Here is a 23,744-nt window from a genome sequence, read left to right on the forward strand (position 1 = left end):
GTCACAAAGTTAATGCTTCCTCGTGTTTATGAGCTCACAGGTGGAAAAAGGCATTTTCAGTGTCCTGCTTTGGACATAAAACATTCTTTATTAAATTTCTATTTGATCACAATGCCAATTAGATGGGTGTCACTTAATCTCTTTCATTTAAGAAATAGGTTTTGAGTGAAAATAGGAACATAATGTTATAATGTCACTGCAATTCAGAAGTATGGTAAAATATGTTATAGAAGAAGTTGCAAGTTATAGAGAGAGCTTCAAGTTTGGTTGAGCATTTCCTATTTAAAAGACAGATTTCTTTTTGAGGCATCCTAACCCCACCACCATCATTCATCTCACCAACACATCTTTCAAAACAGCATTTTTTTTATTGTAATTCGACTGCATTTCCTGTCGTGCAATACTGATTTTGAAAGCCAGCAGAGGCAGGAGGATTTCCAGAAGGTTTGTTTATGTTTCCATGAAACTTCCAAATTTTTTTTTTTTTTTGGTGGTCTAATTAAACCAGAATGGTAAGTAAACTCTGATAAGCATAGTGGCTTTCATCATATCAAAGTGAAGGAGTTCATGCCAATTTTTTTTTTTTTTTAATCTCTTGGGACCTTGAGATTCTTCAAGCAGCTGGGGTTTGTGGCCTTAAATAGGCCTGTCTCTGTAAGTGGCTGGAGATGTGCCTGGGTGAAGGCTGAAGCCTGAAAAGCTCAGAGAATCAGTGTTTCCCAAAGTGAGAGATGCAATGTATATCCACGGAATTAACAGCCCAGGAATGCCTATCTCCCTCAAATGTGAGATTGTAAAAGGAACTATGGTGAAATTAACTTTCCCCAGGGATAGACAAGAGATACCATTCCTTCACCTGAGCATCTTCAAATCAAACAGCAGAATAATTTGTTCCAACCAGGGTTGGCCCATGCAAACATCCAAATTAAGGAATGTCGGTATTCAAGACCTTCCTGTCTGTTTTCCACATGGCTCTGGGATTCAGGCTACCTTTCTTTGTCCTTCCCCACAATCAGAGAATCCTTTTTCCATAGAAGACCTCAGAAGCTCAAGTGGTTAAAAAGGTTTACTAGGAGGACAAAATATTAACAGGGGAAGAAATCTCTAACGTTGGAATTTCAGGCTTTGCTCTCAGGCCAGGGAAGATAATGTTTCTAGGAGAGGCTGATAGGCACCACATCTTATCAGCTCTTTCCCCAATACACCCTCCCCCAATCCAACTTTATCCAGACCCCCCAATGTGAAAAGTTCAAGGACAGGGAGAGAAGCCAATGCAGCCGAGGCCCCAGTGTATCACATGATGTTTGAGTTCAGGTGACATGATAGAATAGTTTTGTTCTACCAAAGTATGATTTTCTGACTGAATGAAGTAATCAAAATAAATCATTCTTGTTCCTGAGCAGTATCCAATATTATCAACCTTTTAAAGTTGGCTTGAAAAAATTCACAGTGCCCTGAAATGTGGTTCTTATTTTCTTACATTGGCAGAATTACATTAACTGTTATGAAGAACGGCAGAAACAAATTCACTAACTTTTAAAAAAAATCCCCCTCACATACTGATAATATTTTAGTGGTAATATGAAGTTTTCATGTTCACTGCATATCAAATGCTTCCTGACCCCGAGCTGCTAGAACTTGTGTCTTTCCAAAATGCCAGTCCATATGAATATGCATGCTATTTTATTACCAAAAATTCAATGTCTGAGTTTGCTACTGATCAATGTCAACAAAATATGTGTTCTCAAAGAATTCAGACAGAGAAAGTGGCAGCATTCTATCAGTAATTCTTTTTTATATGATTATTTTGAGAGTTTTTACATTGAACACAATTTCTCTGAGACCCATTTAAAAAGGAACGTATGTCCCTAACCTACTGTTTGAGATCACCACTTACACTGATTCAAACTATGAAACTAAACTGCTTTAAAGAATTCCTCCTGGTAAAAAAACAAAAAAAACAAAAACAAAGAACACTTCTCTGTTATAGTAATTCCCATACAGTGATTTAGAAGTTGTGTCTGAGACATTTTGTGCATCTCAATTTAGAATCTTTTGAAAATTCCACTTGCAAGCTGCAATTACTTGCTTCTGATTATGGCTAATTAAAACTGTAATTCCTTCTTGTTTTTATATAGCTGAATAATGCACATATCACTTCTTTTATATTCTGTACTATCATTTAATGTCCGAATGATAGCTATCCATGACTGGACAATTGAAATGCAGGTCCAATTTATAAATGTTTTAATCCAACTATGGATATTAGAATCTTCCATAAATTTTCCCCATTATGAGTTTTGAAATGCTATTAGAGTGGTCTAATTCCCATGAAAGCCTAACTACTTCTACTTACTTTACATGCTTACCAAAGACTTATACTACCTAATTAATATGTTAATAAGAATAGAAATGTTAAAAGTAAAATAAATATTATACTCTCTTCTGTAGTTTCACAGAGGCATAAAGATTTTGTTTAACGCGTCCATTTGTCCTGTTTAAGGTTTCAGGCTCTGTATAACTATACTCCTAGGAATGAAGACGAGCTGGAGCTCAGAGAAAGTGATGTCATTGACGTGATGGAAAAATGTGATGATGGATGGTTTGTGGGTATGTGTACATTGGCCATTTTGTAATTTGCTTATGTTTGCTCCCTTGCACGGTTGGATGCGATAGTCAAGCTTTCTTTGATTTCATAATGCCTTTGATCTTTCACACATCCATATGCACTATGTAATCTCAAGGCAATGACTTTTTTTTTTTGCGGTACGCAGGCCTCTCACTGTTGTGGCCTCTCCCGTTACGGAGCACAGGCTCCGGACGCGCAGGCTCAGCGGCCATGGCTCACGGGCCCAGCCGCTCCACGGCATGTGGGATCCTCCCGGACCGGGGCACGAACCCATGTCCCCTGAATCGGCAGGTGGACTCTCAACCACTGCGCCACCAGGGAAGCCCGGCAATTGCATTTTTAATATAGTTTAGTATTTACTGCTTCAGGTATACGTGATTTTCTGCTGGTTTTATTTCCAGTTCAACTGAGAGAAGAAAATTTCTTTAAATAGCACCAACCAGGAAAGACTGAGATCTAAGAACAAAAACAACGAAACTGCTCCCTAGATGCAAAATACCAATACCCTTGTTGAGTGGTAAATGTTAGTCGTCAGCAGTGAGGATCTAATTTGAGAAAACAAGATGAAATGAACAACTCACCCATGACTAGGTCTGCTGTAGGTGCCCTAAAACACCAGTGATTCACCTTCGCTTTAATGTGTGGTCCAAGTAGAAGTTCCATTCTCACCACTTAAAAAACAATCCCATTCTTACCGTCTTAAAAGAAAACTAGAGGTTTTCTGAGAAAAATTTTGTAGACAAGAGTATCATATACTAAGTCACAGAGGAAAGAGGTAAAGAGGAATCAGAGGCATAGGAGGATGGAGGAGACAAAAGATGAGGGAATAAGGGCTTTCTGTAGACAGGCCAACAGTGGGGAAATATAAGAGCAAAGGCCACATTAGCAGCCACAAGCCTCTGCCTCTGTTTATATTAATCCCCCATTTAGAAGAAGGTAAAATGGCTTACCTACACAGGGATAAAGAAAATCAGTCATCAAACCAGGACAGTAAATGCAAAAGGGAAGTGTAGAGACCCTGTTCGCTCTATGTGAGCTGGAAATCATAAGGAAGAATTTAGTGTACTAGCTCTTCCAAACAGTTTCAAAGAAATCATGTTATTCTAATCCAAAGGCGATCATAATGATGGCCGCTTATGCATTTGGTTTTACTCCTCATATTAGAAACATGCCCAGTGATAGAACCCCCGCCCACTAGTAGTGGTCTATCTTTCTTTTCTTTAGTGACTTGGTAAATAGTTCAAATTTTCTATATTTTATTAAGGACCTTGGCAGCGCTATTTGTAAATGAATGCTGTGGCGCTCAGCATGATCTTGTATGAGATAATAAAACTGGAGAGTGATGGCAGCCCCAGTAAAGCCTTCACGTTACACTGTGCTGAGGAGCTGTGACAGACGTCCTGCTCCCAGAACCAAGCCTTGCTGTGGTGCTTTTCCAGCCTACCTTATCACGTGGCCAGCCTTATCCTAACTGAGAAGATTGGATTTGAAAATGTCACTTCCCAGCTGCGTTTCCTATTCCACTCCTCACTCCTGTCTAGCAGCCTCGGTAATGGAGCCTCATCAGACTTGAGTATCATTGTACTTAAAAGCCCACCTCTGGGCTTCCCTGGTGGCGCAGTGGTTGAGAGTCCGCCTGCCGATGCAGGGGACACGATTCGTGCCCCGGTCCGGGAGGATCCCACATGCCGCGGAGGGGCCGGTCCAGTGAGCCACGGCCGCTGAGCCTGCGCGTCCGGAGCCTGTGCTCCGCAACGGGAGAGGCCACAGCAGTGAGAGGCCCGCGTATCGCAAAAAAAACCACAAAAGCCCACCTCCTCAGCAAGACTGTCTCTCCCCTCAGACTGAGAGGCTGAGCTTTCTGTTCAGCCCGGTGTGATGGAAGCACAGCATTTAAGCTCAAGAGGCAACAGAGGCATCAGGCAAAACAGATAAAATTGCTTACTTTGTCTTCCTATCCCTTCAAGTGAGTTTCCTCTCTTTTCCAAACCCTGAGGGCTTGCTCTCTTAGTGAGTTTTCAAGCCCACATAGATGAACTGACATTTAATGGCTGTTACCCCTCTTTCATGTATCACTTCTATTTTCAGGAACCTCAAGAAGAACCAAATTCTTTGGTACTTTTCCCGGGAACTATGTCAAGAGGCTGTGAATCACTCTCCCCATTATTTATGCTGCATTTCAGCACCACATCTGCATAACCTTGCCTGAAAGATCTCCACAGGCCTCCTGCTGTTATGCCTTCTGGTTTCCAATAGAAGTCACCCACCATCACCATCTCCATCTGCCACCAAACCACCAGCAATGGAACTGCAGCTGCGGTGGGGAGATTGGAGGATTTGCTTCGGTGTGAAAGTGCATATTCCTGCCGTCTGCTCTAAACTTTGAAAAGTCAATATGCGGCAGCAGAAAGAAAATCATTATACTTAATAACGGTTGAGTAGTTGAGGCAAAAAAGTAAGTGTCTCAAGGAGGCTCTCTTGTCCACTCTGAAAGATGTTCTCCCCTCAGGCAACCAGAAGCTTGTTTATTACTACTTGCTGGGGTTTGCATTTTCACCTTCTTAGCTTGGCAGTATATTTTCCTTTCACGAGTTTGCCTAGTGTCCTGGTTTACACGATATGACAACTGTACTTCAGCTATTGTTTGCCTGCACTTATATGTTGTAATATGCACAGTGATTACAGAATCTAAAGCGAGAGTAGGAAAGTTAATTCGAATGAGTGTGATTTTGTTGAATTGAATGTGAGTTTCAAATAGGAGTCTTCTGCAGGATTTTGTTTTTTTTTGTACTTTTTAGAAGTGCAAACAATAAGTGAATAAGAGCCTTTGGTAATAATCAGGAGAATATAAGAGGTTTAGCTAGATTACAGAAAACGATTGTGTTGTAAAGTTGCATTGCTATTTTATATTAAAATGTAATAATCAGCATCATGAACAATGAGCTCTTAGTGTTTTATTTATCTGATAAAAGTTAAATGAAAGCAGTGTTAGTGAGAGGTGCAAAGAATCATTCTAACATAGACACTTGAAAGCATCTGTAAGCAATATTCATAGGTAAGATTTCACTGTGTGTACACATACACATTTGAGATTGTATGAGAACAGACAATCCATAAGATATGTTGTACATTTATGGAAATGTAAAGGAATCTCACATATTATTTTATAGAAATAGAGTACTTCAGAAGCATCACAAGTATTAAGGCTGGTTTTAGTAAGGATTATGATCAGTACAATTATTTTTACTATGATAATTATTTTTCTTCTCTGGAACTCAGAATCCTGGCTACATTTGAGGACAGGAATATGTTGAGCCTGATTTTCCTAGTGTGTGTAAAATATTTCCTCAGAATACATTAGGCACTTTTTAGAAGCAATGTTAAATCATTCAGGTTAAATTTTCTGACCTGCAGTAGAAACCTTGAAGATGATATTGGGACCTGAAAGATTTAATGTGCTTAACAGTGCCTGAATTACACATACCCCGAGAACTAGCTTTGTATTTCTTATGACTTTGCATAAGAACTATTCATATTTGGATCCTGAGCACCTTATAGACAAAACTTTTTATGGCATTTCTTCTGTGAACAGTGGTTGATCTTTTCACAATGCATGTAGACTCTAGAATTTTGTACATATGTTTGCTCATTTTTTGTATGGACTATTTAGTTGTTGAGAAAACAGGGGAATTTCCTAATTTGGTCTTTATCCTTCCTTTAAACTAAGCTAAAACACTTTCAACAGATTACCCTTTACATCTCCCACAAATCATCATTATGCCTTGACAGTGCAATTCTGTAAGACAGCACTTCTGCAAAAGTTTATGAACATAAAACATCTTAGCAGCCAAACTGAAATGTATATAACTACCGATTAGAGAGGAATTTCATTAGAAAGAAGGTAAAGAAACATCTTTGAGTAGCCTTGATTACTACCTTGATTACTGTCAAGTTCACAGCCAGCTTTATATTTTAAAGGCTTTGGGTTTGAAATTAGGTCAACTGCATGCAGCTTTGCTGATAAATGAATAATTACCTTTGATGCCATTTATGAGAAAAAATTCAGTATCTGTTGCCTGTCATATTTAAGAAAAATTAATGTTTCTATTCTCTGTATCTGATTTTAAAAGGAAAAATATTCATACCTAGCTTTTAGGTAATTGACTTTGAATTCTTACAAGCAAAGGTCATTGTGTTTTTCTTGAATAGACATCTAATAAATTTTGCTTGGAAGTATACTTCAGTTCTTCTTCTTGACATTTATCCTTACATGAATTGCGTATTTTATCCCAATCGGTTAGATAAACCTCAGAGGAAATGCATTTGCTCTGTGTTCTCTTGACACACAAATGGAGAAAAGATGCATTTGCATAAGCTCAGAGAAGAAATATTTTTTAAACCCATCACCAAAGCTCATTTGCTAAATACTCCTTGGCTAAACATTGCTCTTCAGCTAAAACAACACATTTTAAAATATTTCTGCCTCAAAAATAGCTATTTTTCTAAGAAGAAGTTAGTTACAAGAAGTTGTAAGCACTTTCCAAATTCACCTTTCTTCAGTTGCCCTAAAAAGCTTTATCACCATTGGCATGGCAGACACTGTTAATACTCACAAGATCTCAATGAATCTCAAACTATGTATTGCCATTGGGTGTCATTCCTTTATCTCACATAGATAGTAAGTAACTAGCTCTTCTAGTTGGATCCTTTCTAATAAAGCGTAGTCCTTTCTGCTCTATGTGCTTCAGCCCTCTTCCATATCTATCACTCACGTATTCAGAAACACGTACGTTCCTCTGTTGGCAATTCAGTTATCAACAATGTCTTATCATGTTGCTTCATCCTAATACCCACCCTGATCCCCTCTGTTCCACTGGATAGTTTCCACTATGTATTAGCTTTCCACAAAAACATGTTCCCTTTGTAGAAAGAATATGACCCATATTATTCTTTCGTCCCTGTTTTCATGAGAACATTTATGGGTAATTTAACTAGGTGAATCTGAATCGGATCAAATGAAGGATGCTGTTGGTGTACTCAGAGGTTGCTTGTCATTACTCTCTCCAAGAGAATCTGTTGCCAAGTGTTTGGCACGCTAGAAATATAAATCTGGGATTTTAAGACCACATGCATCAAAATCTGGATTCCCTTGTCCCACTTGAGAATTTATCATCTGCTCCTCTGTAGAGTCTGCTGAGATGCAGCAGAAACTTTGTCAAAGCCCCGGGCTCAAGAATCCCTGAACAGCTTTTCATTATGCCTAGACTTCTGTCACAGCCAGCCAGGCACTGCTGTAGGTTCCAGAACGGCTACAGCCACAGTTCGACCCTCCTGCCGTGCTTCCTCACTGTGAATGCCAGGATTCTGGGTAGAATGGATTTATTTTTGCTGCAAAAATTGATGCTTGGTGACCTGTTTTACTTGATTTTATGTCAATGCATAAAATCAATACACACCAAAAATTCCTAAGTGCATCTCATTTGTGCCACTGACGGCCACCTTGGCAGGTGGAGTCGGATCCATCGTTGTGAATCCAACACAACGAGCCCCGTAAAGCGCCGTCTCTACTCACCAGCCTCAATCTGCTGTGGACTCACATCTGTCCACTAACTTGCCAGCCAGGTCAGCGGAAGGGCAGCAGGAAGGGACACTCATTATTTTATGTGCCAAATTTTAATCCCCCCTTTAGAGGGATTACTACAAACAGGCATGTCCATTTCTTATTTGACAGGAAACAAAGAACCTGTGTGAGTAACTATTTCCATGATGGTCCACTGCTTGATCTCTGTGCATACGTGGTCACTTTGTGTGGCCTGCTAATTTCTTCCCACTGTTTTCCAGATTGCAGCCACAAATGGATCAAATAGAATAAGTACTCGGTCAGCTTCTAAAAGCCTGTTTATTTAAAGGTTGAATTATTTCATCTTCCTTTCCAGATGGTAGCCCTCCGATAGTTGTTTATGTAGCAGTTATGATTTCAAATTATTTACCTATCATGGATGATTGGTTTAGAGCACAAGCAGAGACTGGCATTAGCGGTAAACGGATTACACCAGGAATTGGCAAACTATAGCTTGTGGACCAAATTCAGCCTGCTACCTGCTTTTATTTGGTCTGCAAGTTAAGAATGGTTTGTACAGATGAACATGGGCAATAAATTTGATGATAACTTTGAGCCCCAATTAAGTGAAATCCTGTGTCCCCAGAAAAAGAATCCCTTTCTTTTCACTGGTCAGTCTATATTAGAAAAACTTTAACCTATTATTATTATATTTTGAATTTCATCAATTAAAAATTGGTGGAAATTAGTTTTCTCTCTGTAACGTAAGTATGTACATAATGCCCTCAATCTTGCCTCCTGGCCCACAAAACCTAAAACACTTGCTATATGTCCCTTTATAGAAAAAAAAACCTGTGAACCCCTGGTCTATTCCAATTGTCAGCAACAAACCTAGAAAGTCACTAGAGGGAAAGGAACACTGAATGTCTGCTATATCTGTCTGCCATATGTGTTATTTACAAGTATTCCATGTCTTTATCCTCACAACAAATCTAAGAAGAAATCTGCTCTGTGCCCATTTTATAGATGAGGAAGCTGAGGCTCTAAGATGTTAATACAAAGTATGTGATGGAAATTGGATTCAAAACCTGGTATCTATTTACCAAGCTTGTACTCTTTCTTCTAAGCCAGCCAAGCCCGGTGCTAAACACTTTTGATCAGATTGTGCACTCCAAGTCAAACAACTACATCCATCCACCTCCCTCCCTCTCCACCACTTCCCTCTCGCAAATTCTGCCATCACGAATGGCCAGGCGCTTGCAACAGCATGAGCTGTGCACAAGATGATGAGAAACAGGTGTATGCCTTGCCCAGCACAACAGTGTTTCCCTGAGGAAAGCTAATTTGGGTTTCTAAAAGTACACAGTAACCAGTGAGGATATAATTTCAATTACTGACATGTCTCAGCTGAGCAGGAGCCTGCCCGTGAGCTGTGATTCATGAAGATCCTAGAGGCCGTTGCCTGTGAGTCACATTGGCAGCTGGTGGTGCTTTGGGAAATGCTTGCTATCGTGGAGCCATTTGGAGACAGGCAAGGCCAGCATGCTCTAAGAACATGGTGTGCTTACTGGACCTCTTTTCAGTATACAAAGCCCCAGGACACACTAGCTATTCTCTGCTGGATGATGCGCTAAGTGACTGAGAGCTTTAGCTCACTGCTAAATTCAGCCCTTCCGTAGCTCAGGAAAGTTCCATCTGAGCTCATGCACATACATTTATCTTGACCCAAAAAACTTTCAGTACAAGACAGAAATCTGCCTAGTGAATCTTCACCTGTTCCTTTGGGGTTTCTTGTTTCATCCTTTTCCCTAAAATACAACGGGTGACTCAGTTGTCCTGGTGTCTTCCAAAAATAAGTGCCATTTCAAACAAAACTCTTGTTACCATTAACAACACACGTGGATGAGTGTCAAATCTTGCACTGATCATACAGAAAGCTTGAGAATGACTTTGTAAAGCATTTTTGTCTTTTTTAATTACACCAGCAACAGATGTATATTGTAGGAAAAATTAGAAAATATAAATGAGCAAAAAGAAAAAACATGTAATCACTAAGAGTCTCATTTAGGGTAAAGATTACCATTTGGAACATATACCTCCAGAGTGTTTTCTACACATGTGTATTAGCGTGGTGTGTGTGTGTGTGTGTGTGTGTGTGTGTGTGTGTGTGTTTAGTATGTGAACAAAAGTAGAATCATACTGAACATATTATTTTACAACCTACATTTAACATTGAACAGGACTCTGAAATAAAGTGAATAAATCATGTTTCAAGTCATTTCAACATTACCAAGGTTTATAAAAATAGTGAGAAAAAGCCAAAGTTAATCCCCAGGATTCATGAAAATGCAATTAATACAAAGCCAAGAGGCAAGAACTACAGAATTACCACTAGGCTAGAAAATCTGTTGCAATCTGAGGAATTGGTAGAGGAAGGAAAGAAAAGATAAAGAGAGAGAAGAAAATAGTATTTATTATCTCCTTGCCATAAGCCATCACATGCATTAGGCATTTTTATAGCTAAGGGGTAGCTAAAGGAAGAGAGATATTAAAATGATAAATGTATAAACGCAGAGCAGTTGGATACAGTATCTGAACCATCCTGGGAGTTAGCTAAGTGTACAAGTGTTGAATCAAAACTGAGAGAACAGATAATAATTTATTTTGAAAGTAGATACATTCCAGAAAAGTTAGATCTAAAATATTTTCATAACGTATAACACGGTGCTTCTCACCCAGGGTGATTTTGTCCCTCTCTTAGGGGACATAAGGCAATGTAGGGAGACATTTTTGGTTGTCACAAATGTAGGTGCTCTTGGCATCTGGTGCATAAAGGCCAGGGATGCCAGGAGTAAGATTGTCAGTGAGGTTGCACAAGGTACCAACTAAACAAGTGCTTACAGATGAACATTAAACTGTGGAAAATCTCCTTGAGCAAAATGGGGCCTCTGGGAAAGCATCTGAACCTGATACTGAAGCCCATCCAGGGCAGAGAGGCTGGTCTCTCCTACGGTGGAGTCAAGGGCTGGGCATGGGAGGGTAGATTAAGTTCAGAAATCTGATCACCTGATCAGAGGTCCCATGGATGGTAGGGAGAGACTTCACTTCCTTCCCAAAGACACAAAGACGGTAGGGAACTTATGACAAGACTAGCCTGAACTCTGAGTGAGAAGTTGACAGTGCCACCTCCTTAGGCTTCCCTTGAGGCATCCAACTGTGCCCCTCTAATTATTCACACCATCTACAATATGAGAGTCACACCTATGTTCCTGGTGAATACAAGAGTGGGAATATTCTCATCTCTAGTCAACATTTTTAGTAATAGTGACTGTGTTTAAATACAAAACGAGGAGCTTAGTCCTTGTTATGGGCTGAATTGTATCTCCCCAAATTCATGTGGAAGTCCTAACCCCCAGTACCTTAGAATGTGACTGTGTTTGGAGATGGGGCTTTAAAGAGGTAATTAAGTTAAAATAAGATCATTGGATGGGCTCTAATCCAATATGACTTGTGTCCTCACATGAAGAGGAGATTAGGACAGAGATAAGCACAGAGAGAAGACCATGTAAAGACTCAGGGAGAAGATGGCCATCTACAAACCAAAGAGAGAGGCCTTCAGAAGAAACCAACCCTGCTAACACCTTGATCTAGGACTTCTGGCCTCCAGACACTGTGAGAAAACAAATTTCTTTAAGTCACTCATTCTGTGGTATGTTGTTATGGCAGCCCTAGGAAAACAGTACAGTCCTTCTCTTGGGGCCACTCATCTCCACTCTTTCTCTGCTCCCCAGTTGTTCATGGGTGATAAATACAGAAAAAATATCTCGCCCCAGAGGGGTGACAACATGGAAATTCCCCATCCTCCAACCCCCATCCTCAATTTGAAATTTGCATATAAAAACAAGATATAACAGAGGATAACTGTTAAATAGTTCAGCTTATGCCTTCACAGAGAAGAGAACCCTCTCCCCTACACATACCACACACATACACATACACACACACGCACACACTCATGCACATAAAGAGACACCGCAATAAAAAATAACCAGTGGTATATTCATTAATGCAGAAAAAATTATAGTTCCCCGACGGGTAAAATTTTACCAAGATCTTCTTACTCGTTGTTAATTACACACAAACTTGCACAGACTAGGAAACTCACCATGAGGCCATCCTACAGCAGAGGCTCTGAGTCTACAGGAGTATCCTTCATAGGGAGATGAGTCCCTATCTCTGATCTTAACTTTCTCCATTGTCTTTTACATGACTGCACATTAATCAGAGCCCAGTCAGTACCTCCAGTGAGTTCAGTAATAAAATACTTTATGGAGTCATTAAACAACATTTTGCTGAATCTTTAGAAGATAAGACTAGGTATTGACACACCGTCTCCTTCTGACAAATTGGCTGAACTCATCTTAGTGGCTGAAGCTCTCTGTATGGGGTCTATTGAGAAGATATTCAAAGACTTTTAGGTCTCCATAGGCTCCAGGGATTTCTGTATTATTCTATTAACCTTTCAAAACCCTGGGTTCCCAAGTTTTGCAAATGCTGCTTCCATGATGGCTACACCCTCAATGAGAAGCACAGAACATTTCTAAATTATAATTGTACAGTGTGGAAAGGGTGAGGTGAGGAGACAAAAAAGAGAAAGGACACAGATACCGATGTCTCTTCAGATGATGCCTCGGGCTCTCAGCCTCCTTTGAGATCTCTAGTTGGCACCTAATTCCACAAGACCAGACTATTTGATCTACTTTGTTTCACCATGTTCTCAATGATCTTCTTCAAGAAGTAATCTCAAATACACACTGAAAAGACCCTTCAAAGGAAGTGTCAGAAGCCTGCTAGTTTTCTTCCCACAAGGGACAGAAGATAGTATTGAAACACTCAATCAACTCTGTTTGCCAGTGAAGAAATATCTATTTATCTATCTACAAATATCTATCTATCTATAGACATTTAGATATATATAGAGAGAGAGAGAGAAAGAGAGAGATATGCACTATGATACATATGGACAGTTAAACTACAAAAAGGTAGACAATGAAAGCTAATGATATCAGAAGTTGTTGACTGGGTACTCATGAAATATCAATGTTTTTCCTAAGGGTGTAAGTATTGATAAGGTCATGATGAGGTATAGGCTCAAGAATTTATAGATAATACTTACGCTGGAAAAATTCCCTTGGACAAAAAATGGCAAGGAATCAGCATACCTTTTCTAAAAACTCACTCTCTAGTCTTTAACTATACCAATTAAAATTGGTCTCAGAATTAGATTGGCATAAACATTGATTTTATTGGGTCTCTAATGCAATGCCAACCCGTCGCACTTTTTTACTTTTGTTGCTCAAAAAACGCTAGCCTGTATTTGAGCCAGTACCCCTGGGCTTTTCTGCAGATGAGTTTTGATACAAGGAATAGGATATCAAGACCACACATTCAAGGCATCCTGGCTTGAAGATTCCTGACTGAATGCTGCCGACTTCTCAACTAAGCACCCCTGGGGCCTGAGACACAGAGCTCTGACACAGCAAGACACAACTCTTTTTGATCATTCCACTGAGCTCATTTTGGTGACTCAATATCGAGAGAAGATGTTTAATTCAAAGATGGTGAGCATCTTTGCATGTGTCTGTTGGCCATCTGTAGGCTTACTTTTTTAGTAAGAATACCCCCTTCAAAGGCTGCTCCTATACAAACAAAGCAGTTGTTAGATAGCTTATCAGAGTTGCTGATAGTATAGTCTTCTGCCTAGAATTACTGGCATTTTCTCCCCAACTCTTCAGCTAAGAAAGATAGTTACTGGCAGACAGAAATGAGTTAGAATTAGCAGGCTGATCTTTGACCTACTCCCTAGGAAAAACACTGTGCCTACTTGTTCAAAGTATTTATAATGAGGCCCCTAACATATAATCTTCTCTCCCTCTCCCTCATTCTCTTTCTCTCCTTCTCTCTTCTAATGAAAGAATCTCAAAATGTTTATGAACTCTGAGCTAGGGCTATCTAGTCTTCCCACCCACCCAACATCCCTCAACACACACAGCTATGCCTTTGGTCAGCTGTCAGATGATATGACAACATGCTTAGCAGACATCTGCCCCGGGATTAATGGGCTTAGTATTTCTTTCACTATTAAAGATGAATTGCTAGACAGCTGTATTCAAAACCACAGCATACTTCTCAACACTGATGATGCATAGATGAAATGACCTATTTTCTAAATGGGGTCGTGAATAATATTCCTACCTCAGGAGCTATTTTTCCCGGCAAGAAAAGATTTAAAGAAACAACGAAGACCACAGTGTAAACTTCAAATCCAAATGTAGCTAAGCCTCCTTTTTGACTGTGTGTGAGTGCTGATAATGACATATTATTTGAGGATCGCTCTGGAATTCAGAATTTACCAAAAGAAAAAGTATAATAGAACGAATGCCTTGCTTTGCCAACACAAATCAGTAAAACAGTATGAAAAGCATATTGTTCAAATTCAGACTCAGGTTTCTAAGGAAGTGGCCCTGAACTGGTGACAACTTCAGTTAGCTTGTAAATGGATACAATTTTAAAAGCCACATAATGTTTGAGGAGTAAAGGAGATAAAAATATAAAAGCAGAATTGAACACATAGTTGGCACTAAATAAAGGCTAGTTCCCTGCCCTTCTTTTCCTTTTGAAGTTACCATTTTCACTGATTTAATTAGCATCAAACATTTGGATTTACTTGTAAATGCTCCTCTTGGCTGCAATACCAAGTTTTAGAGTCTAGATGTTTGAAGAGGACAGTCAGAATAGAGCATAAAAAAAATGTTTTTAATTAATAAGATTTTTAAAGCATATATTGTATCCTATAAAACAGGAGGTACTGTAATTTTTCATATAAGCTAATTGTTCTTAAGAAGGAAGTGACATAAAAACAGAGTTAGAAGCTAGAAATAGAAAAAGAACACAGCAGGAAATGTGGATAAAGTGCTACCAGCCATGAGCTATTTTGACGGTTCCAACACAGAGATCTAGTCTATCTGCAGAAACCATAGTGCAACTGGGGGTGATGGATATATTATACAACCAGACTAGAAGCCTAGAGCGCCATTATAGGGCCCTGAATTCTCCTCATCTGATCTGTGACATTGAAAGTTACTGAAATGGCCAAAAGGTCAATATCCTCATTGGTAAAATGAAGAAAATCAATTGAATCATCAAGTTCCTTCCATTTCTAAACTGTCCATGAAATCTTTAGGGGAAATGTTTTCCTGAAATAACAGCAGACTGAGTGGCAACTGGATACGGATCTCAAAGAAATGGAAATTCAAAGACATTGGTTCTGAGGCGAGAAACTCTGCCCTTGGGGAGGGAACAGGAATTAGTGACTTGAGGCCAGACAATGAGCTCAGTCTCCTTTCTGGGCAGATTCATACAGCACAAAACAAAGGGCAGGAGGAGACAGTTTTCTTTAAAAGATAAAGACAAAATAAACATGGAAGTATTAAGTATATAAATAATTATTCAATCCCAGGAATCAAAAATAAAATGTTATTATTTTTTATCTAGCAAATTGGCAACCATGCAAAAGTTCATTTCCTTATCATGTTTGTGGGAATAAATTTACATTTTACCAATTTAGATAAAATTTTTCAATGACAATTTGACAATTCATAACAAAAACTTGTAAGTACTATATATTCATTGCTAATAACGCCATTTCACTGTATTTATTCTACATATATATATTTAATAATAAATAATAATAATATAAATACATATATTTCTAATATATCTTTATTATTTCTATAGATTTATTCTATATATATTTAGTCATCACAAATAATTATGAATGAGTTCAAATTTTTAGCTATAAATATGACTGTCATGTTATATCTGACATCAAATAATTATAAAAAACCTAAATATCTAACAATAGGGGAATTGTTAAATTGTGGCACTTTTTACTATAGGATACCATGTAATCATTTTAAAAAGCCTCATGGAACAATATTTAATGATGTATAAACATGTTCACAATTCATTGTTAAGTGAAAAAATGCTACAAAACAATGTGATCCCATTTTTGTAAGAATGTATATTTTTACATATGCCTAGAAAATAGAGGGGTGTGTGTGTACCTAAACAAATGTATTAGGTTTGCCCTATGAAATAACAATTTTATAAGACAAAAACAGTCAAATACCAGTCATTTCATAGGGTTCAACCTAACACATGACTGTATAGACACTGAAATAAGACTAGAAAAATATTCACAAAAATGTTGACTATGGGCATATCTTCAGTGATTACAGATACTTTTATTTTTTAAACTTCTTATAATTAAGATGTATTTCTTTTGATATAAGGAAAAAGTTGTAATGAAGTCAAAGACTTAATTTACACACAAGTTAAAAAAGCCTAAAATATGTAATTTCTTAACTACTGTGGCTTTCAAATCGCCACCTTCTGGTTAATAGAAATATATATATATATATACATACACATAATCTGTGTATATATATTTATAAAATAATATATATTTTTGTAATATGTAAATACATATGTAAAATTAATCAAATGCCTAACCCTGTTTGAATGCAATCTGTTCCAAAGATTTAGGCACTCATATTAGGAAAGAATCACTCAGCAGGATGAAAATGCTTAGCCCTTCTGAACAGCCTCCCCTCCTATGCTTCCTTCCCAAGATAGCTCCCAGATGAATGCGAAGAAGGAGGGTTCAATGTCCTCATGTTAGTGGGAAAGACCTGGGGTCTTGGGCAGGATGTCCTCTACCTCTTCTGGTCTCCAGGGCTGTGTCCCTTGTCCCCTGGGGGTCTCCTGGCCTTCAGGGCTGAAATCTGAGGATGGTGTAACTGGCGACCTGATCACCCTTGGTTTGCTCAGGATGGTCACTTCCTGGCTGAGTCAGCCTCATGTTAGCTTCTGCAGGCTGCAGACTCCTGAACATCTGTCGTGCCCTTCCTCCAGCCTCTGCTGTGGGGTCACCTCACCTTACCATCATGTGCACTACTGTAGATTCCTCACTTCTCAATTCTGCATCCCCATCGGACAAAGAACGACGGTAGCTTGGCAAAACTAAACCCCAGGGCCCCCTGTCTGCCTGGTCACACTGCTTTGCCCAGCTTACTTTGATGTGCCTGAGGTCCAGACTCTCTTGAAGTTAATTCACCTGAAATCATAGGCCTCTGGGGGGAAAATCAAGAGACACCTGACTCTCTCCATTCTTCCTCTCCTTCTCCATCTTTCCTCCATTTCCCAGGACAGAATATGGCCCAGCTTTGCTTTTACTTCCACTATACCCAGCACCTCCCCCCACCTACTCCAGCTAAATATGCTGGGCTCTCTCTCTGCACTATTAAAAAACTCTCTGAACAGAGGCATCTATGCTCAGTTATTAATCTGATAATGGGAAGTAGGAAGCCTTTCTCAAGAGATAGCTTGCAAAATCAATAGTTTATATCCTTCTGCTTTTCAATCATATAATATTAATAATGAATATTACCTTGGTCTTTCTCTTGGCATTTCTCCTATAAAAATTATGTAAATGAATACTGAGGGCAGAAGTGGCAAAGGTTTTTGACTCAAGAAAGGAAAAAAATAAATATTTTTAAACTGTATCTCCATTATAAAGTTATTTAAGAAAAAGAGTCGGCCTAAGTACGTACCTAGATAAAACAGACACCAGGAAAAGGTGAACTGAGAGTTGGAGGACACTAAAAGCTAATGAAGGTAATTAGAAAAAAGTACAAAATATAGAGAAAATTTGAGAGATAAGAACTAAAATGTCCTGTGTACTCGTAACATGATATTTCTCTACATACTCAAGTTTCTTCAGAGAGAAATAATTATGCTACACACACACACAACCTTCTGGCTACGGGCATAAAACTTTCTGGAGACCAAGATAAATAATCAAGACACGAATGTCTGTGGTTTATTTCTCTACCTCCTTGTTCCAGAAAGGGTTCCAAGCAGCTGACAGGGATAACTCTCACCCTACAGGAAAAATGAATGGTATATGATTAAGGAGCTTCAAAAAAGAAAAGACTGTTTCTTCATTTTAGAAGCATTTAAAGGTGTAAACTCTCTAGTTCACACAGAAAAAGAATTAAGAAAGGAAAGAAATGTTGAAAATGATATAGCTTTGTAAAGAAGATAAACCGAGGTATGGAAGAAAGTGATGATTTAATCAAGGAAAGCGTGGTGTAAGAGTGTATGGGACAGACATAGAGATCAGACTTGTGGTTGCCAAGGGATGGGGGGAGGGAGAGGGATAGACTGGAAATTTGGAGATGGTACATGCAAACTATTACATTTAGAATGGATAAACAACAAGGTCCTACTGTACAGCACGGGGAACTATATCCAATCACCTGGGATAAACCATAATGGAAAACAATATTAAAAAAAGAATATATGTGTGTGTAAAACTGAGTCACTTTCCTGTACAGCAGAGGTTGGCACACATTGTAAATCAACCCTATTTCAATAAAAAATAAAATAAAATAAAACAATTCAAAAATAAAGAGTGTGTAGGAAGTGAGCTGGGTGGCACAAAGCTTTAAGACGACGACCCTGGAGGCTTTAGAGGGAGCAAGATGGAGGCCAAGAAGCCAGCAGCCATGCTGGCCCAGGTGGGGGAAAAGATAGTCTACATTTTTTTTTCTTTTTTTTTTTTGCTGTGTTGGGTCTTCGTTGCTGCGCGCAGGCTTTCTCTAGTTGTAGCAAGCGGGGGCTACTCTTCATTGCGGTGCACAGGCTTCTCATTGCAGTGGCTTCTCTTGTTGTGGAGCACAGGCTCTATGCATGCGGGCTTCAGTAGTTGTGGGCGCGTGGGCTGAGTAGTTGTGGGCGCGTGGGCTGAGTAGTTGTGGCTCGCGGGCTCTAGAGCGCAGGCTCAGTAGTTGTGGCGCACAGGCTTAGTTGCTCCATGGCATGTGGGATCTTCCCGGACCAGGGATCGATCCCGTGTCCCCTGCATTGGCAGGAGGATTCTTAACCATTGCGCCACGAGGGAAGTCCCCAGGATAGTCTAAATTAAGGCAGCAGCAGTGGAATACACGTGAGAGGGGTTACAAAAATAAAATAAGCAAGACTTGGCCAATGGTTAGATTAAGGATGGAAGGAAATGGTGAGGTCCATAACAACTATGGGGCTCCAAGCCAAGCCGACTGCAGGAATGATAAAAACAATATGAGAAATGGCCCACTTCCAGTCTTGCTCTTCAAACAGAATGATGGTAATTTATTTTCCACATACAAGTTTTCTGTGATAACAATATCAATAGATGTAAAAGTAAAGAAGGAAAATTCTAAAAATTCAAAAATTTGTTCTGAATCAGTACATTTAATAGCAGTAAGAAGCACTCTAATTTAGAACATGTTTGTCATTTCTTATCTTCAAAGGATAAAGGAAATCAGAAAGATAAAACACTGACTTAACCAAAAGTTTTGAATTTACAAGTGTCATTTCACATTGAGTTTATATACCTTGTGGATTGCTTTATTTTTGCATAGTTATCTAAGTACTTTTTGCTCCAAGTGGTAGTTGAGTTGAATTCTGATTACTAGTTGAGTTTTTTGGGTTCTTGAAGTTTATTCTTTTGGTAGAAATAACGTAAAGCTATATGTAGACTGTTATCTACATATAGATAACATGGTACCAGACTAGGATTTTTGGAAAATCAGTGTTTGATTAACAATTATCATCTGGAGGGGATTTTACTCATATAACTACTCAGATGTATAAAGAAAGTCGTAGCTTCCTTATGTTCTTTAACTGATCTAATCTTTTGCATGTATTTTTTTATTGAGACGTAATTCACATACCGTGTCCCTTTTAAGTGTCCAACTGAGTGGTTTTTAGTATATTCACAAAGTTGGGCAGCCATCACCACTGTCTGATTCCAGAACATTTTTGTCACTTCAAAATGAAACCTTTATTCCCATCTTGCCCCTAGGTTCTTCATGACCTTTTTTTTTTCTTAGATTCCATATATATGTGTTAGCATACGGTATTTGTTTTTCTCTTTCTGACTTACTTCACTCTGTATGACAGACTCTAGGTCCATCCACCTCACTACAAATAATTTTATTTCTTTTTATGGCTGAGTAATATTCCATTGTATAGATGTGCCACATTTTCTTTATCCATTCGTCTGTTGATGGGCATTTAGGTTGCTTCCATGTCCTGGCTATTGTAAACAGAGCTACAATGAACATTTTGGTACATGACTCTTTTTGAATTATGGTTTTCTCTAGAGAATGGACTTGAGGATATGGGGAGAGGGAAGGGTAGGCTGTGACCAAGTGAGAGAGTGGCATGGACATATATACACTACCAAATGTAAAATAGATAGCTAGTGGGAAGCAGCCACATAGCACAGGGAGATCAGCTCGGTGCTTTGTGACCACCTAGAGGGGTGGGATAGGGAGGGTGGGAGGGAGACGCAAGAGGGAGGGGATATGGGGATATATGTTTATGTATAGCTGATTCACTTTTTTATAAAGCAGAAACTAACCATTGTAAAGCAATTATACTCTAATAAAGATGTTAAAAAAATAAAAATTTAATTTAATTTAATTTAATTTAATTTAAAAAAAATGAAACCTTCACCCATTAGCAGTCACTCCCTACTCTCTCCTCCCCCGAGTCCCTGGTAACCTCTAATCTACTTCCTGTCTCTATGCATTTGCCTATTTTAGCTATTTCGTACCAGTTGGATCATACACTGTGTAACCAACCAAACTGCCCCTATGAACTCTTACCCCATTGGGTGGCAGTAAAAATTTACTTTCGCTCAAATTTAGCAATTAATATCTCAGACATTTCCAGTTTAAGAGAACTTAATTTTGGTACAGACTCATTAAGCTTAAAGCACACTCACTAACGGATTGCTTCTCCCCTTCCTTCTTCCTTCCCATGTCGATCTGGGTATAGCAGAAACCTGAGGAGTCCTCCTAGCACTGGTGGGAGGGGAGCCGGCCTCCTCTGCTGGCCTCTGCACAGTAATGGCCTGACAACACTGGGCTCTGGATCTGTGCCCCTCGGCACGGCTGGTCCCAACTGGACTCTTGGCAGACGATGGCTTCCCTTGCCGCTGACATCTGAGCCCAACACTGCCTTCGGCCACCCAGACCACTGCCCATGGCAGCCTCCTCTTGCCAGCTCCTGGCCTCTGCCAGTTCACGATCCTCTGCATCCACAGTGACGGTGGGCCTGGGCCTTTTTTTCCCCACTGTCCTCCCTGCGCCTGTCATAGAGTCTAGCATATAGTAGGCACTCAACAATATTTTTTGAATGGGTGAATAAATCCTTCAAAATTCAGCCAAAATATTATCTCCTCTGTAAACCTTTCTTTAATGCTCCCACCCCTCCTTACCCTCCACTGCTTGTTCTGTGCTCCCATGACAAGTGAATCTTGCTGTCAATGGAGCATTTTCAGGCTGTATTATAAGCCACTGTATGTGTATCATCTCTCATACGTTATAAATCCCACCTGTCCCTCACTGCCCAGGGGAGAAGCTTCCCGAGGCCTCCCTCATATCCTTGCCACATAAAAGGTATGCTCAATAAACATTAAAAGTAATTGAAGCCTGGTCATTTTTAATTAGCTAGATTTCTTTTTAAAAACAACATGCAAATTTTACAAAATAATCACATGAGTATAAAATAAAAAGAAGTCTCCGTTCAGCCCCAAACAGTTTCAAGTAGGCTCCTGTCTATGGGAATTTACGTTGTTCCCAGTATTTTGCTCTTCAGGTTTATTTTTAAATAAGTATTTAAAGTATTGTATAATCATCTGAGCTAGTAAAGGAGAAAATTGACACTAGAGGTTCTGAAGTGAAGAATGACAAGAAGGGATTAAAGGCAGAGAGAATCACATTTGCAGAATCATCGACAAGAGGATGAAAAGGCAAGTAGGGACCTTGATGACTAGAAATTTGAATTTCATCCTGAAGCCAAGGACAAACGCTGCTTAATCAGCTTTCTATTGACATATATGTATCTCAGCTCTCCAGTGGGACTGAAGTCTCTCCAATAGGAACTCGAATTTTTCTCCACTGATGACCTGATACCACGTGCCTATGGATGGTTTCTGACATAACTTAGACCCCAGAAAAAATAAATCCAGGCACTCCTGGGTTCAAGAAAATCCGGAGATACTGGTACTGAACTGAGAAGCTCACATTGTGTACAGTGTACAGAGTTGGGGAAAAAATTAACATTAAATCTTTTACCATTCTTAGCATATCAAAGTTTCATGTTTTTCCTCCACAGTCATTTCAGGATTTTACACACACAGTGTCCCCTTAGAGGAGGGTTAGGGAAAAAAAGAGAGGCAAGCAAGGCATTCTCCCCACTAAATCGGTGGAAAGGTTTTTTCGGGGCAGTCTCCCCCGAACCAGAAGTGCTGTCGGTCAAACTAAAAGATGGAGAACACGAGTTGAGGTTTTGAGAACTGAGGCCTCCCAACAGAAGCAACAGAGTGCCATGGTTCTGAGCACTGGTTCTGAATCAAGCTGCCTGGATTCAGACCACAGTTCCACCATTTACTGCGTATCTTGGACAAGTGACATATGCCCTCTGTTTCCTTGTAAACTGCAGTCATTACAGGGCCTACCCGTTAGGACTGTGGCGGGCACTGAATGAGTGGATACACGTGTGAAGGGCATTAGAAGAGGTCCTCACTGTCATAATCCCCGCCATCACCCATCGCTCTCTGTTTTCCTTGACAGAAGACTAGATGCTCATCCCCCTTCCACTAGGCCTCCTTTTCAATAAGCATCGTTTCAGGGCCTTCTGTTTTATCCCAGGTAACCATTTCTTTTATACTGCAATTAGGAAACGAAGAATCCAAATATCCACAGAGATATTAGTATTAGACAGAAAGACAACTTCATTTTCTCTTTTCTTTGCATAATGCTTTTCCAAACTCCAGCCCAATCGACACCATCCTGCTCTAGGGCAACACCACCAGAATGGACTAAAGGCCCCCAAACAAAGGGTGAACATGAATGAAACTACTCCTGGCTTCCCTTTATTGGTTGGTGACACTCCAGCCTCTGACCCGAAGGTCCTAGAACGCTGTTCTAAAAATAGATATAGACCATATGGAGATCTGGCTCCTGTTCATAAGCAAAGGCTTCTTTGAAAAAGAAAAGACTATGTCATTTTACAATCCTATCAAGTTATACAACCCTGGCTGATTTCTGGAAATACATTTGTCATTGAAGGCATGAGGCAAGCACCTTTTTAAATTATTGCAAGCAATCTGTGGAAGCATGATGCCAGCCCTGTGTCTCAAAAGCCTCATTGTGAGCATTGGTGCTCAGAGGCTGCTAATTGCTGGCCACCTTCCATCCTCCTGCAAATACCACACCATATTTGTCTCTCAGCTGTCACTATTTGTTAGGGACCTATAAAAAGAGAAGATGCTTTCTTAGCAACCACTGTGAAAAAGTAGAATGCTACCTTCCCCTCCCCCCCCCCCCGCCACCAAAACAAGCCTGAAATGAGGAAAGAAAGGAAAAGGAACCTTACAAA

At 39.5% G+C, this 23,744-nt stretch overlaps 1 protein-coding gene across 22 annotated transcripts in view; it reads left to right on the forward strand.

Moving 5' to 3' along the window:
* Positions 1–6,867, forward strand: part of SORBS2 (sorbin and SH3 domain containing 2) — a 138,032-nt gene extending 131,165 nt beyond the window's left edge. For all 22 annotated transcript variants that reach the window (XM_067721624.1, XM_067721625.1, XM_067721627.1 and 19 more), the window contains 2 exons: positions 2,504–2,610; positions 4,718–6,867. In XM_067721624.1, coding sequence (XP_067577725.1) covers positions 2,504–2,610; positions 4,718–4,779 — 169 coding nt within the window. In that variant the 3' untranslated portion in view covers positions 4,780–6,867. The remainder of the gene's footprint in view (positions 1–2,503; positions 2,611–4,717) is intronic.
* The last annotated feature ends 16,877 nt before the right edge of the window (positions 6,868–23,744 follow it).

This window comes from Pseudorca crassidens, chromosome 21 (assembly GCF_039906515.1).
Source record: "Pseudorca crassidens isolate mPseCra1 chromosome 21, mPseCra1.hap1, whole genome shotgun sequence".
Lineage (NCBI taxonomy): Eukaryota > Metazoa > Chordata > Mammalia > Artiodactyla > Delphinidae > Pseudorca > Pseudorca crassidens.